The 13,966-nt window shown below is 43.4% G+C and overlaps 1 protein-coding gene across 1 annotated transcript; it reads left to right on the top strand.

Annotated features, from left to right (window-relative positions):
* Positions 1-6,182: 6,182 nt before the first annotated feature.
* NDUFAB1 (NADH:ubiquinone oxidoreductase subunit AB1) lies at positions 6,183-13,966 on the top strand. Its single transcript, XM_081297447.1, has 5 exons — positions 6,183-6,386; positions 10,149-10,271; positions 11,482-11,569; positions 12,753-12,852; positions 13,804-13,966. Exons 1-4 carry the CDS (start codon positions 6,219-6,221, stop codon positions 12,842-12,844), a joined length of 471 nt encoding a protein of 156 aa, XP_081153573.1. The 5' UTR covers positions 6,183-6,218; the 3' UTR covers positions 12,845-12,852; positions 13,804-13,966.

Raw genomic sequence — 13,966 nt, 5'->3', positions numbered from 1 at the left:
TTCTGCTTGGCATATTCTTTTTTTCCTATTTTATTTAGCTCATTTTCAAAAACAACTAGTTACTATACAGCTAGAATATTTAGCCAATAATGTTTGCATAAGGAGTTAAATTTCACTTAACTGAATATACTAATATGCAGTATACTTTTTATGCTATTTGTATTATTTTACTTTCACATATATACTAAAAGTGATACAAATCTATTAATTTGGAAATACTGTTTTTTGATTCTCACATGTACTTTTTTTTTTTTTTTTTTTTTTTTTTTTTTTTTTTTTGAGTATTGGGGATCTAACCCAGGGCATCAGGCATGCTAGCAAGTACTCTACCACTGAGCCCGATCCCTGGTTCCCTAGTCCCAGTGCCTGCATTATCTCTAGAGTCATTTTTGAGCCAATGACATAACTTTCCTAAGTTCACTGCCTTCACCTTTGCCTAAGTGGTCTAACAGAAATTTTTAAGGCGCTAATATGTTGGTATCATTGGAAATTTTATCTTAAGCTACTTTAGTTATTTACATGGTATTCTTTGAGTACATTTTTTAAAAGACATTTTTAATATTCACTGTAGTGATTTTTCTTACTGCATTTATACCCTTTGATCCATTTATATAAAACACAACTTTCCTGTGCATATCCGAACTCTAGTTCATTCACTAGCAGATCATAGATAATGGTTTTTCAAAAGCATTTAATTTACTCAAGAACCCCTGAGAAACATTTTATCTTGAATTAAGAGTTACTGAAACTGGCCTGGGGATGTGGCTCAGTGGTAGAGCACTTGCCTGGCATGCAGGAGGCCCCGAGTTCAATCCTGTACACTACAAAAAAAGAGTTAAGAAAAAAATGAGTGGAACTGGACAAGGTGGCATGCCTATAATTCCAGCAATTCGGGAAGCTGAGGCAAGAGGATTGCCAAGTTTTGAGGCCAGCTTCAGCTATTTAGTGAGACCCTGTCTCAAAAATAAAAGGCTGGGGCTGTAGTTCAGTACTCCAGCACCCCTAGGTTGAGTCCCCAGTTTTGCAAAAAATAAAACAGTAGAGCTAAGCAGTGATTCCAGTCCAGTAACTACTGAACGAACAGTACACACTTGACACTACAGGTATAAAAATGAGTGTTGTAAGGCCCGTTCCCTATAGCATTGGGGACTGTGACAAAGTAACAAGTACTGTTACATTTTAGGTACTATGGAAGCTCAAAGGCACAACCAAGAAACTAAGTAGGGTGACAACTTAGCCGAGTCTTGTGGGATAATCAGGCACAGCAGAAACAAGGTATCTCGGGCAGAAGGACAGGATGGAGGGATCAGGATTGCTGGAGAATGACATTGTGAAGAATGGAGTTAGGAATCGATAGAGGTAGCCAGTAGCCTTGTGAGGACTGTGAACAAACCAGCCCTTTGTTCTGCACTCCAGGGTCTGAGCAGTGAGGAGATGACGTCCTACTCTAGCTACAGAGTGGCTAATGGACTTTTTTGGAGACCAAGAGCGGAGGCAGGGGAACACTAGGAAGGACTGACCTATGGTAGAGACAGTGGAAATGAAACAGAAGGAATGGAAGATTTAGGAGGGAAAAGAAATGGGCCGGACTAAGTGAGTGCCTGATTACGTGAGAAATGAAGGAGTCTTAAAATTCTGGCTTAGTAGGTGACAATGAAAGAGACACAGGTGGTGCACGCATGTCATCCCAGTGGCTCGGGAGGCTGAGGCAGGAGTTCAAAGCCAGCCTCCGCAATGGGGAGGCACTAAGCAACTCGGCGAGACCCTGTCTCTAAATAAAATACAAAATAGGGCTGGGGATGGGGCTCAGGGGTCGAATGCCCCTGAGTTCAATCCCTGGTACAAAAAAAGACAAAAGGGATGGTGAGAATTAATTCAGATGCTTACAGATCATCCACTAGGAATGTTGACTAGACACCTGGATGTAGGACTGTGAATCTCAGAGGAGAGGCCTGGCTGGATGCAGGCGGGAGTTAAAGTCTCTGGAGTGAGTCAAAGTCAAGAGTAGGTCAAGGACAGACTTTCAGAACCAGCCTTTAAATGAGCAGAGGAAGTACAGCCATAAAAACTAGGCAGGAAATGAATTGCCAAAGAGACTCTTATCAGTTGGTGTTGGCCATCTCAGATGTAGTAGTGAGCTTCACAGAACATTCAGGTCAGAGGTAGGAGCCAGTTGAGTGAATTAAAGAGTGAACTGGAGAAGCTGCGGTTGTGGCTCAGTGGTAGAGCACTTGCCTAGCACATGAGAGGCACTGGGTTCTATTCTTAGCACCGCATATAAATAAATGAACTAAATAAAGGCCCATCAATGTCTGAAAAAATATTTTTTTAAAAAAGAGTGAATTGGAGGCTGGAGGTGGGGCTCAATGGTTCGATCCTTAGTACCACATTAAAAAAATAAACAGAGTAAAGCTATTGTGTCCAACTACAACTAAAAAAATAAATATTTTTTTTAAAAAAGAAGCTCAACTATAAAAGGAGGTGGGGGTACTAGAGGTATGTAAAGGATCAGTGAAGGAGGCTGTGTTTTTATTTGTTTGTTTATTTATTTATTGGTGCTGGGGATGGAACCCAGGGGCACTTAATCACCAAGCCACATCCCCAGCTCTTTTTTTCTATTTTATTTAGAGACAGGGTCTTGCTGAGTTGCCTAGGGTCTTGCTAAATGGCTGAGGCTGGCTTTGAACTTATGATCCTCCTGCCTCAGCCTCCCAAGCCACTGGGATTATAGGAGTGTGCCACCATGCTGGTCCCTGGCTTTGTTTTTAGACTGGGAGAAACTTAAGCGTGTTCAGGGGCTCAGGGGAAAGATCCAGTGATGCAGGGTCTCAGGGACAACAGAGGGGTTGAGACAGAAGTACAGATGGGCTAGAAAAAGGGAGGAATGACAGGTGATGGCATTTATGCTTGTCCATCCATTCATCCAGCCTTTCTTTTTTGGGGGGTGAGGGAGTGTTAGGGTTTGAACCCAGGAGCACCTACCACTAAGCAACATCCCCAGCCCTTTTTATTTATTTATTTTTTAAATTTTGGGATAGGATCTCACTAAATTGCCCATACTGGCCTCAAACTTCCTGCATCGGCCTCCTGATTCTCTGGGGTTATGGGCACGTGCCACTGTGCCCATCCATCTTGTGATGGAAGTGCTACCGAAAGGCATCGATGTTTTTTGTTAAAGCTTCTCCAAACACGAAGGAGAATCTTAAGGTTGGACATTTTACTTTACAGACCATGTAGACATTTTCTCTTCATGAATTTGCTGGAGGGTAAAGGAACTCTACCCAATTATATGATTTAAATAAGAGGTGATTTGTTATGTTTGACCATAGTATTAAATGTAACATAGGCTTAAAATAAGGAGATGATTAAAATATGAGTCACAGTGATCTACTGCCATACAAAGAGAATTTTTTTCTTAGGTTCATATGTTTCAAAAGAGAGAAAAATGAGAACAAATCTCACAGGAAATATACTTTAGTAGGTGAGATTTATTAATCATGTGTGTTCCAAAATAATTAGAATCTAATTGCTCAGCTAGGGGGGAAGCAGGCCTGTGGGGAAAGTCAAGTCTGACTGAAGTTCAAGGTGCACCTTTATACAAGCAAGCTGTTCTCAGGAAAAACTGGCCTGAGCAAAGCAGCCCAAATATGTGACAAGAATCTTCTCAGAGGCCAGAGGACTGGGCAGGGGTTGGCTTCAGGCCCCAGGTTCTGTCCCAGCCTGAGCTCTTGGCATTGGGAGAAGCGGCTGAAGGTTCCGCCTGCCACCCAGCCTGGGTTTTCACAGTGTCTGTCAGAACTCCTGGGTTCAGGTGTACTTTGAAGTCCAGGAGTTGACATAACTTCCACGTGGGCTCTGATACCATGGGATGTAACATCGTGAGGGGGGGTGAGTTCACTTCAAGTTCTCACAAATCGGAGCATGGGAAGACTGCACATGGGCAGGGGGAGTACGCAGCAAATTCTTTTTTTCTTTTTCTTTTGGTCCTGGGAATTGAACCCAGGAGCACTTTGTTACTGAGCCACACCCCTAGCCCTTCTTATTTTTTATTTTAAGACAGGGTCTCGCTAAGTTGCTTAGGAACTAAACCGCCGAAGATGGCAGGTTGCTGGGATTATAGGTGGCCCCACATTCTTATTTCATTCACATACTAGACTATGAGTGTTTGAAATCACTTCTGAGATACATAACAGAAATACTGGATAGGTTCTGTGAAGAGATCAAGGCCTTGATCATAGAACTCCAGGCAGAGTTTTTTTGGAGCCAGTTTTCAGCAGGAATGGAGTACTGCCACTTAAAATGGAGCCTGGGCAGTTACTCCAAATTCGTAATACAAGTGCTCTTCCAATTGCTTAAGAAAGCCTGTTGAGGTGGCCCATGCCTGTAATCCCAGCAACTTAATAGGCTGAAGCAGGATCCCAAATTCAAGGTCAGCCTCAGCAACTAGTGAGACCCTAAGCAACTGATCAAGACGCTGTCTCACAATAAAAAATAAAAAGGGCCGGGGATGTGGCTCAGTGGTTAAGCACCCCTGGGTTCAATCCCTGGTACCAAAAAAACAAACAACAACAACAAAAAAAACCCAATTGCTTAATATGCAGAGCAGTAAACTGGGCATGGTGGTGCTGGGAGATTAAGAAAGATGGTTCACAAAGTAAAAATATAATTAGAACTTATTTAACTGTATTTGGTACCTATTATCCAACATCTCTCTGTCCTTCTTACCCTGGCCCCTTCTTTATTTCTAGTGACTACTATTCTATTCTCTTTCTATGAAATCTACTTTTTTAGCTCCCACCTATGAACGAGAGCATCTGTGACTTTGTGCTTGGCTTATTTCACTTACATGATGTCCTCCAGGCTGCTGCAGAGGACAGGATTTCATCCTTTTTATGGCTGAATAATATCCCGTTGTGTATGGATGCCACATTTTCTTTACCTATCTGTTGCTGGACACCAACACTGACTCCATATCTTGGCTATTATGAATAGTACTGCATTGTTTTCACATATTTTTGTTTATTGTCTTTATTTTTATACCAGAATGTAAAACTCTGTGAGAATAGACTGTCTCTCTGGGTTGCTCATTGCTATGGCCTCAATAATAAGCTCATTATAGAGACTCAACGTTTTAGTGAATGAATAAATAGGAATAATTTTATCATAATGGGCTCATACAATGCATTTTATTTCAAAGATGATATATTTCATTTTACTTGGAAAAATGAAACTAAAGGAATTTTTGGATTGTTCACCATGGCAGTGTGCTTCAATTTAAATCAATTTCCTTAGGCTCCTAGCTGAGAAATATGTTCAAATTAGCATAAACTTCCCAAATCCACTTACCTCTTTTGGGTTTTTCTTTTTATTTTTTTTCTTCCAATTTTGAGGGTTGAACTCAAGTGTCTGCTATGTGTGCTAAACAAGTACTGTCCCATTGAGCTACATCCCCAGCCCTTTTTATCTTATTTTGAGACAGGTCTCACTAAGTTGCTAAGGTTGACCTAGAACTTACCATCCTTCTACTTTACTCTCCTGAATAGCTAAGATTAATTTACCTTTCTTTCTTTCTTTTCTTTTTTTTTTTAAGCTGGGGATTGAACCTAGGGGCACTTAACCACTGAGCCACATCCCATCCCTTTTTATATTTTATTTAGAGACAGGGCCTCACTAAGTTGCTGAGGCTGGCTTTGAACTTGTGATCCTCCTGCCTTGGCCTCCTGAGTTGCTGAGATTACAGGCCTATGGCCCCAAGCCCGGCTAATTTACCCACTTTTGTTAACAATATTACTTATATGTTGCCTGGCACTTTTTAAGACATGTATATGGTTGTAGCCTATACCTTACATTTATTAGTCTTAGTTATGTATTGAAATTGATTCTCACTTTTTGAACTGTTGCAAACTATTAAATTTAAATGCCTATGGAAGAACTGTGGCATCACAACTTTTAAATAAATGTATTTCAGAATTTTCAGAGAAGAAATAAAACCAAATACCTTTCTTGCATGAAGGACTAGCATTCAAGGGAAGACCGCATATGTGTCATTAGCACTAAGTACTTGGACGGCAGGGCTGCGCGGCTTCGAGGGCGCAGTGCCGCCAGGGGCCGCTAGGGGCCGCTACCGCCGGCGGCGTCAGATAGCGCCGCTCTGTGCGTAGCGGGGACAAAATCTGGGCCTGAGGCTGCGGCGCAGTGCATCCTGGGTCGGCGTAGCCATGGCGGCTCGTGTCCTTTCTTCCTGTGTCCGCCGCCTGCCTGCGGCCTTCGCGCCGCTGCCTCGTGTCCCCGTACCCGCCCTGGCCCGGCCGCTCAGCACCGCTTTGTGTCCCGCGGGGAACCGGACGTGGCCCGGGACTACACAGCTAGCCTTAGTGCTCACGCAGGTAACTCGCGGTGACTTTGCCGGGGTTTGGCAGGGGTCAGGGATCCGGTCGCTGGAGGTCAGGGGGTAGCGGGCATCCGGACCGTGCCAGCTGCAAGCAGGTGACCGGGGGGCCTTGGTGGGCTCCCCAGCCCCGCCGCCGACCGGTGTTTGGTGGGCCCCTGCGGGAGGCCGGCGACTTGGTGACTGCTTTCAGAGCCGAGCACAGACTCCCCCGCACCCGGGGTTCCCGCGCCGGCTGCCCCCGCGGAACTGGTCTCCTCGCCTCGCCGAGCCCCGGACTGAACGGCGGGGAGGTGGAGTGGCAGCGAGGGTTAGTTGAGATAATGCAGTCAGGGCACCTGTTTGGTCAGCCATCAAAACACTGGTCGCTGTTAGTTGTGGTCACCATGATAAATACCGCCATCACTTTCTAGAGGGAGAGTAAAGATAGGGTGCAGAGAGGTAGCCTCCTTCAGAGTAGTTCTTTTTCCTGGATTTCTGTCTTAATTTTCCCCACTGGCACCGTTGTTTACCTGTTTTTTGACCTTCTGGAAGTAAGGATAGCGAACAGGTAAAGTAGCTTTCCTATCTGATGAAGTCTGTGTGAGGCTGCAACGCGAGGCAGCGGTTTTCAGCCCTAGCTGAACGCTCAGTTCACCTAGGTAACTAAAAAAAAAAAAAAAAAAAAAGAAAGAAAGAAAAGAAATCCCTTGACCCTCCTCTCACTCCTCATATGATTTAGTTCTCTGGAATGGGACCCTGACATGGCAGTTCTGTTTTGTTTTTAAGCTCCCCATATGACTCTGAAGTGCATCCAAGATTAAGAATTACTGCTTTAGGGCTGGGGATATAGCTCAGTTGGTGGTACAGTGCTTGCCTCACATGCACAAGGCCCAGCACCAAAAAACAAAACAAAATTACAGCTTTAAAGACTCCCAAGGTCAAGTTGAGAAACCCCTTTTCAAGCTGATGGGCTTCCTGTAATAGTGGTTTCAATCAGGACTGCATGTTACAATAAAAAATACGGATGCCCAGGCCAAGTCAGAATCTAGAATCAGTGATTCTTTTGTGCAGCTAGTGCTGAGATTCACTGACAGTGTAATGGATTAATAATTCACTGGGCAGTGTCCTCTTGGCAATATCAAAAGGTAAATGTCATTTTAAAGTTGGGGGCTAAAAGCGCAGTAGTATAGTTGCTGAGTGTTTGGGTCCTGAGACTGATTTCAGCATAAGGCAAAATGTGACATGATTATCCTTGTCTCACAGCATTGATTCTCAAATTTCATTGGGCATACAGGTCACCTGGATTAAAATACAGATTCTGATCCAGTGGGGCTGGAAAGGGGCCAGAGGGGTTTCATTTCCATGGAATTCTCATGAATTCTGCTGCTGGTAGCCCTTGGACCATATTTTGAATAAGCAAGGCTCTTGAAGATAATGTACTGCCTCTTCTTGGTTTACATACACAGCAGAGGAACCATTGTATTTATATTTACAAAGTGGTTTTGATTAAGTTTATTCAAAGATATGGACAAACAGTTAAGTTAGGTATTGATAATGCTGAGGTCACTGGGAGAGAATAATTAGCAAGGTTTGTTGAAGGAATGGGCCTTTCCTCCCACTCTGCCAAGCTGGGTGACTTAATAAATGTGACAGTGAGAGTGGGAAGAGTGGAGGTTGACCCTCAGGTTCCTGGCTAGACTCCTACATGGCTGGAGGTCTGCAGCCAGAGTTTTGAGACATGTATGAAGTTTATTTCAACAGCTGAGTTTGAGATGTCTGGGCTACTTGGACAAAGCTGTTCAGGGGCAGGTTGTAGAGCGGGATTTATAGTCATTTCCTTAGCTTCCTCAGCATTTCCCTCAGGCAGGGGAGGACCCCAGTAAAATAAGATGGATCCTGATGGAAAATGATCAGTTTGAGTTACTACTCCAGAGGACTCACTCTTCCTGCAAATAGTGCCTTCCCTGATGTCAAGGAGAGGCAATTTCTGTTGCATATAATTGTTAAGTGTAGGTCTTAGGGAAGGTGTTGGCTGTTGGGGAGGTGCTTGCTCATTCTGTAAGCTGAGATCTTGCAACAAGGAATAGTAAAACTCTCCAAGAAGTTATGTGGCTGGACTTGAGGCAAGATTATAGCCATTCTCTGCCTCAGCTTCCTCAACTGTAATGGGGAGTGATAGTACCAAGTATCTCATAAGGTTACTGTCAGAGCTCAAAGAGATCTTGTGTGTCAAATACTCAGGACGGCACCATAGCCTGATTTAACGATAGGAAATCAATAAAGAATCCAGGCCACAGTGGTGCATGCCTGTAATCCCAGCCACTAATGAGTCCCAGGCAGGAGGATTGCAAGTTCAAGGCCATCCTCAGCAACCTACTGAGACCCTGACTGGAAAAAGAAAATGGGCTGGGGATGTAGCTAGTGGTAAAGTGCTCCTGGGTTCAATCCCCAGTCCCCAAAAGAAAAAAAAGCTCAGTAAAGAGACTGAAAGGGAAAAAAAACAGCATCTAGTATTTTGGGGCATCACCGCAGCAAAGGCATCACAGTGGCAGGTTGTCCTCAAGATCCTTGTAGATAACCCTAAGTTGTTCCTACTGAGTTGCATACGCCAGGCAGAGGCCAGAGCCCTTTCTTTCACCTCACTGATGTCTCCCAGCAGTCCTGTGAGCATGGTACTGTTGTTTATCCCCATCTTACAGGTAAAGAAACTGAGAAACACAAAGGCTAAGTAAGTTTCTAGAGTCCAAACAGCTAAATTTATTATTATTATTGTTATTGTTATTATACTAGTGGTGCTAGGGATTGAACCCAGGGCCTTGTGGGTTCACTCTACCAACTGAGCTATATCCCCAACCCCAAACAGCTAAATTTAATTTAATCCCATGGCACCAAACTGGCCTCTGTAAGCACTTCCCAGTGATGCTTGGGTTGATGCTGACACGCAGCGGGTCGCATGGGTAGACAGCACCTACCAGCTGCTTACTTTACTTCTGAGCCCTGGGCACTTGGTGGCCTCCCTCTTCTCTTTTCCCCTTTCTTCAGCATTAATTCCTCTTCATATCATTTTTTTCTTAATTTTTTTCCTGTTTCTCAGTAGGTTCACAGGCACTGTCTTGAGTGTACTATGACAGGTCTGTCTTGGGTTATTTTGATTCACACCTGGCTACTGAAGCTGCAGTGCCTTGTAGAGGCCCTGGGATGTTGGCAAGGCCATGGGGAAACAGGCTGCTCTGTCTGCAGGCCCTAGACGATTTTAGTGGTAGTGAGTCTCACTGAATAGTGATGAACGTCCAGAACCTGAGCGCTGAGCCCAGGAGGCAGAGAGGCTAGGCCTGGCTTTGAGGGGAAATACGCCCATTTTTTTTCCTTTTATTTTATTTATTTTTTGTACCACAGATTGAACCCAGGGGCACTTAAGCATTGAGCCACATCCCTAGCCTTTTTTTTTTTTTTAATACCTTTTATTTATTTATTTTTATGTGGTGCTGAAGCTTAAACCCAGCTCTTTGCACTTGCTAGGCAAGCGCTCTACCGCTGAGCCACAACCCCAGCCCCCACCAACCACCTCCTCCCCAGGCCCATTTTGATGCTGCTTACTGCTAGGGTTTCTGAGACTGTCCAGTATTGTGACTGGGTACCATGGCCACAATTAGAATCAGATGATGTGAGTTCTATATGGTCCCAAAAGCTTTGTGAAAGATACCTGTAGACTTACTTGTGCATTTATTTAGAGGCATTTTGGGTTCACAGCCGTGTTTCCTTCCTGCCTTTGCTCTAGGTTCCAGGGAGAGTTACACAATTGTGCCGCCAGTATAGTGATGCACCCCCTTTGACGTTAGAGGGAATCAAGGACCGTGTTTTGTATGTCCTGAAACTCTATGACAAGATTGATCCAGAAAAGGTAATTGATGGTGGGTTAAATTTCTCTCTTTAGCATATTTAAGCACATGGTGTGAAATTCAAAGGTCCTGAAAGGATATTCAGTAAACAGCCTCCCTGGTCCCCAGCCACCCAGCTCCCCTAACATTGGGAGACAGCCAGTATCACCAGCTTCTGTGTCTTTACGGATATATTCAATGCTTATGTAAGTATATATTCCATGTGTTTGTGTGTATCTCTCACCCATTTCTAAAAACAAATGAGTTTGGGGTTGAAATCAGAATTAGAAGGTACATTTAACATACGAGAAACCCTGTCATTCAATTCCCCCACTACCAAAAAAAGCCACAAGTGGTAGTATACATTCCTTTTTAAATAACTAAATCTTTTGTATGAGAGCACAGCTTGTTTTTTTTTTTTTTTTTTTTTTTTTTTGGTGGCATTAGCCTTTCACATTCTAGGCACTCTGTATGCTATTTTTTATTTTGTGTATGCATATGGTTCTGGGGATTGAACCCAGGGATTCTCTACCACTGAGCTACATCTCCAGCTCTTTTTATTTTTGAGACAGGGTTTTGCTAAGTTGAAGTTGGCCTTGAATTTGCAATCCTCCTGCCTCAGCTTCCTGAATCTCTGGGATTATGGGTGCACACCACTGGGCCTGAAGCCATGTGCTATTCCTAAGGGGAATGTTATATCTAAGGTGCAGGGTCTTAGTTGTCAGTAAGGCAACAAGAAAACCAAACTCCTTCAGATGTTATTCAGAAGAGTGGCCAAAAAAAAAAAAAAAAAAAAAAATGCTGGAGTCTTATGGCGCACAACCTGTAATCTCAGTGACTTGGGAGGCCGAGGTGGGATGATCACAGTTTGAGGTGAATCTTGCCAACTTAGCGAGACATTGTCTTAAAAAGGCCTGGGGATGTAGCTCAGGGGTAGAGCACTCCTGTGTTCAGTCCCCAGTACCACACACACACACACACACACACAGTAAGATAATATAACGTGAGTGCCTTCATTTGCTTTATGTTGTTAACCACTTTAAAACAAAGTCGAATAAGGTACCTTTAAGCATAGTGTGTACCTGCCATTGTAGATCAAATACATAATGCTAATTAAGACACTTATATTTTTTAAAAAGTCTATATGATGATTAAATGCCATTGTATTGCTCTGTTACCTTGGAAGCAAATGCTTTTACAGACTCAATTTTTTGTTTGGTTCCTTTCTTACAGCTTTCGGTAAATTCCCATTTTATGAAAGACCTGGGCTTAGACAGTTTGGACCAAGTGGAGATTATCATGGCCATGGAAGACGAGTTTGGTAACACGCACTGGCTTAGTCTTGCATCTGCATATTCTGATTCTTCATTTAGGTGGATTAAACTGAAAGAAATGCTAGAAGCTGGGGGCTGAATGGCCAGAATAGGCCTGAGGGGCTTAGATTCCTAAGACAGGTCCAAGATGAAGGGCAGAAGTTTCACTTGTAGAGACGCTGATGACCCAGCAGCTAGGTAGGCAGAAGTAACAGGTATGCTGAGGACACAGTACACCCTCTGGCTTGGTCTTCATAATGCCTTACGTGCACGGTCCAAATTTTCTTTGTTCGGGACTGTTTGTGTACAAATGAGACCTTTATAAAGCTCTTTGCTAATTTCTGAGTAAGTTACTTCAATTCAGGAAGCAAAGGGACTTCTGTGCCATTCTGCAGAGCAGGCCTTGGTTAAAATTCCTCACGGGTTGACTCGAGGTATGATCTAATTTGCTAGTGGCTGAGTACTGGATCTGGATTGAGCATTGCATCCCTCAAAGCCCTTTTCCTTGGCTATAAAATGAGGGTGACAATAGTAGACATTTCAAGATTGGGACTGCTGTGAGAATTAGAGATTGTGTGTAAAGTACTCTGCATAATATTTGGACTAAAGTGAGCACTTTGTAAATTGTAACTATCAAAACCCAAACATTCATAAAAAGGAGTGAAGAACATAATACTTCATGAGTTAACCTTGAGGACAATGTAGGTGGAGGAAGCCAGATACAGAGGACTACACACTGCATGATTCCACTGTGTGAAATGTGACCGGCAAATCCATGAGACAGTAGATCAGTTGCTAGGGCAGGGATAATGGGAAGTGACTGCTGACTGAAGGGCACTGGATTTTATTTTAGGGGTGATAAAAATGTTCTGAGGAAATTAGATTGATGAGATTAATTCTTATGGAATTAGATAATAGTGATAGCTATACAGACTTGTGAATATACTAAAAACCATTGAGTTGTATGTGTGAAGAGGAGAAGTTTTCTGTTAATCTAATTCTGTCCTTAAAACAACCACCACAACAAAACCCCTTTAGACTCAACGTGGGCATACAATCTAAAACCTCACGGGCTCACAACCTAAATGGGATTCAAAATTGCTGGAGAATTTTGGTAGTTTTAGGTGCTTTCAGTTCTAAAGGATTTGCTTTTTCTACATTCACACATTGTTTTAATTTTTTTCATTTTAGGGTTTGAAATTCCTGATATAGATGCAGAAAAGTTAATGTGTCCACAAGAAATTGTTGATTACATTGCAGATAAGAAGGATGTATATGAATAAAATATCAGGTAAAAATGACTTATGAAATGTGGTCCTCCCATAGAATTTGTCTGGTTCTTCAATAAAGCAAGACTCAAGAAGAAATGAAAGATGGAAATGCTTGACAGAGATTTTCACTTAAAATGCAGGCTGCTGCTGGGTGTGGTGTCACATGCCTGTAGTCCCAGTGACCTGGGAGGGTAAGGAAGGAGGGTCGCAAGTTCAAAGCCAGCCTTGGCAACTTAGCAAGACCCTGTCTTTGAGATGAAAAGGAATGAGGATGTAGGTTAGTGATAGAGCACCCCTGGGTTCAATCCCCAGTATCGCAAATAAATAAATAAACAAATAAATTAGCAGGCTACTTTCATTTACCTGCCATTCAAAAAGCATCATGCTAGTGATGACCTTTTGTCCTCAAGAGGTTGAGAGCAGTCATTCCTGGATGGATTCACTTGATTGTTGGCCATCCTCATAAAAAGAATCCTGCACAAAACCCTGAGCGAGGTAACCCAGAAACAGACCTCTGTCTCCATCAACTGCCCACCCATGGCCTGCCTGCCCTACTGTCCAGGAAGCTAAAAGGCCTGGTGGCCTCTTAAGAGGATGGACTTTGGAGTCGGTAACCCAGATTTTTCGCAGCTGTACCATGTGCTGTCAGCCTGGTGGTCTTGGGCAGGGCTGCTGGACTGCTTGGCTGCGCAGGTTTCCTGACAGGTAAACTGGAGCGAAGGCCCTACTGGGCCTGTGTGAAGGCAGAGCGAGCAGTGTGTGCTGCTTCCCCGCTGCCCGGTGCAGCAGTCTCCCCGTAAGTGCAAGTTGTTGTTACTTAGGCTCCAGAGTCATCAAAAGACATTGTAAATTAAAACACCATATTAGAATCTATAACATTTAGTTACACTGGAGTTAGCACCTTCAATATGTCATTCAAGAGTTGGTGACTACACCAGAGACAAATACTGAACTTGCTTTGTCATTGCCAGACCCCTCTTCCTCACCAAGAGAGGACTTGGATGATCCTGGGAAGTGTGTGGAAGTGAGAACCCATTCTGGTGTCGTCACTGACCTTGACAGAGCAGTTCTCCTGGACTTGTATTTAAATTCTCTAAGTGTACTGCCCTTTGAAAAATAAATCTATAAAACCAA

The sequence above is a fragment of the Spermophilus citellus genome, assembly GCF_964194105.1.
Source record: "Spermophilus citellus genome assembly, chromosome: 6".
Lineage (NCBI taxonomy): Eukaryota > Metazoa > Chordata > Mammalia > Rodentia > Sciuridae > Spermophilus > Spermophilus citellus.
The sequence above is the reverse complement of the archived record's forward strand: the minus strand, read 5'-3'. Positions and strand labels throughout refer to the sequence as shown.

What these genes read in the sequence shown, in the direction of transcription:
- NDUFAB1 (XM_081297447.1), top strand. Translation starts at nt 6,219, where the DNA reads ATGGCGGCTCGTGTCCTTTCTTCCTGTGTCCGCCGCCTGCCTGCGGCC. An exon ending in TAGCCTTAGTGCTCACGCAG is followed by an intron (nt 6,387 to 10,148) that starts GTAACTCGCGGT and finishes CCTTTGCTCTAG; the next exon opens with GTTCCAGGGAGAGTTACACA. An exon ending in GGCCATGGAAGACGAGTTTG is followed by an intron (nt 11,570 to 12,752) that starts GTAACACGCACT and finishes TTTTCATTTTAG; the next exon opens with GGTTTGAAATTCCTGATATA.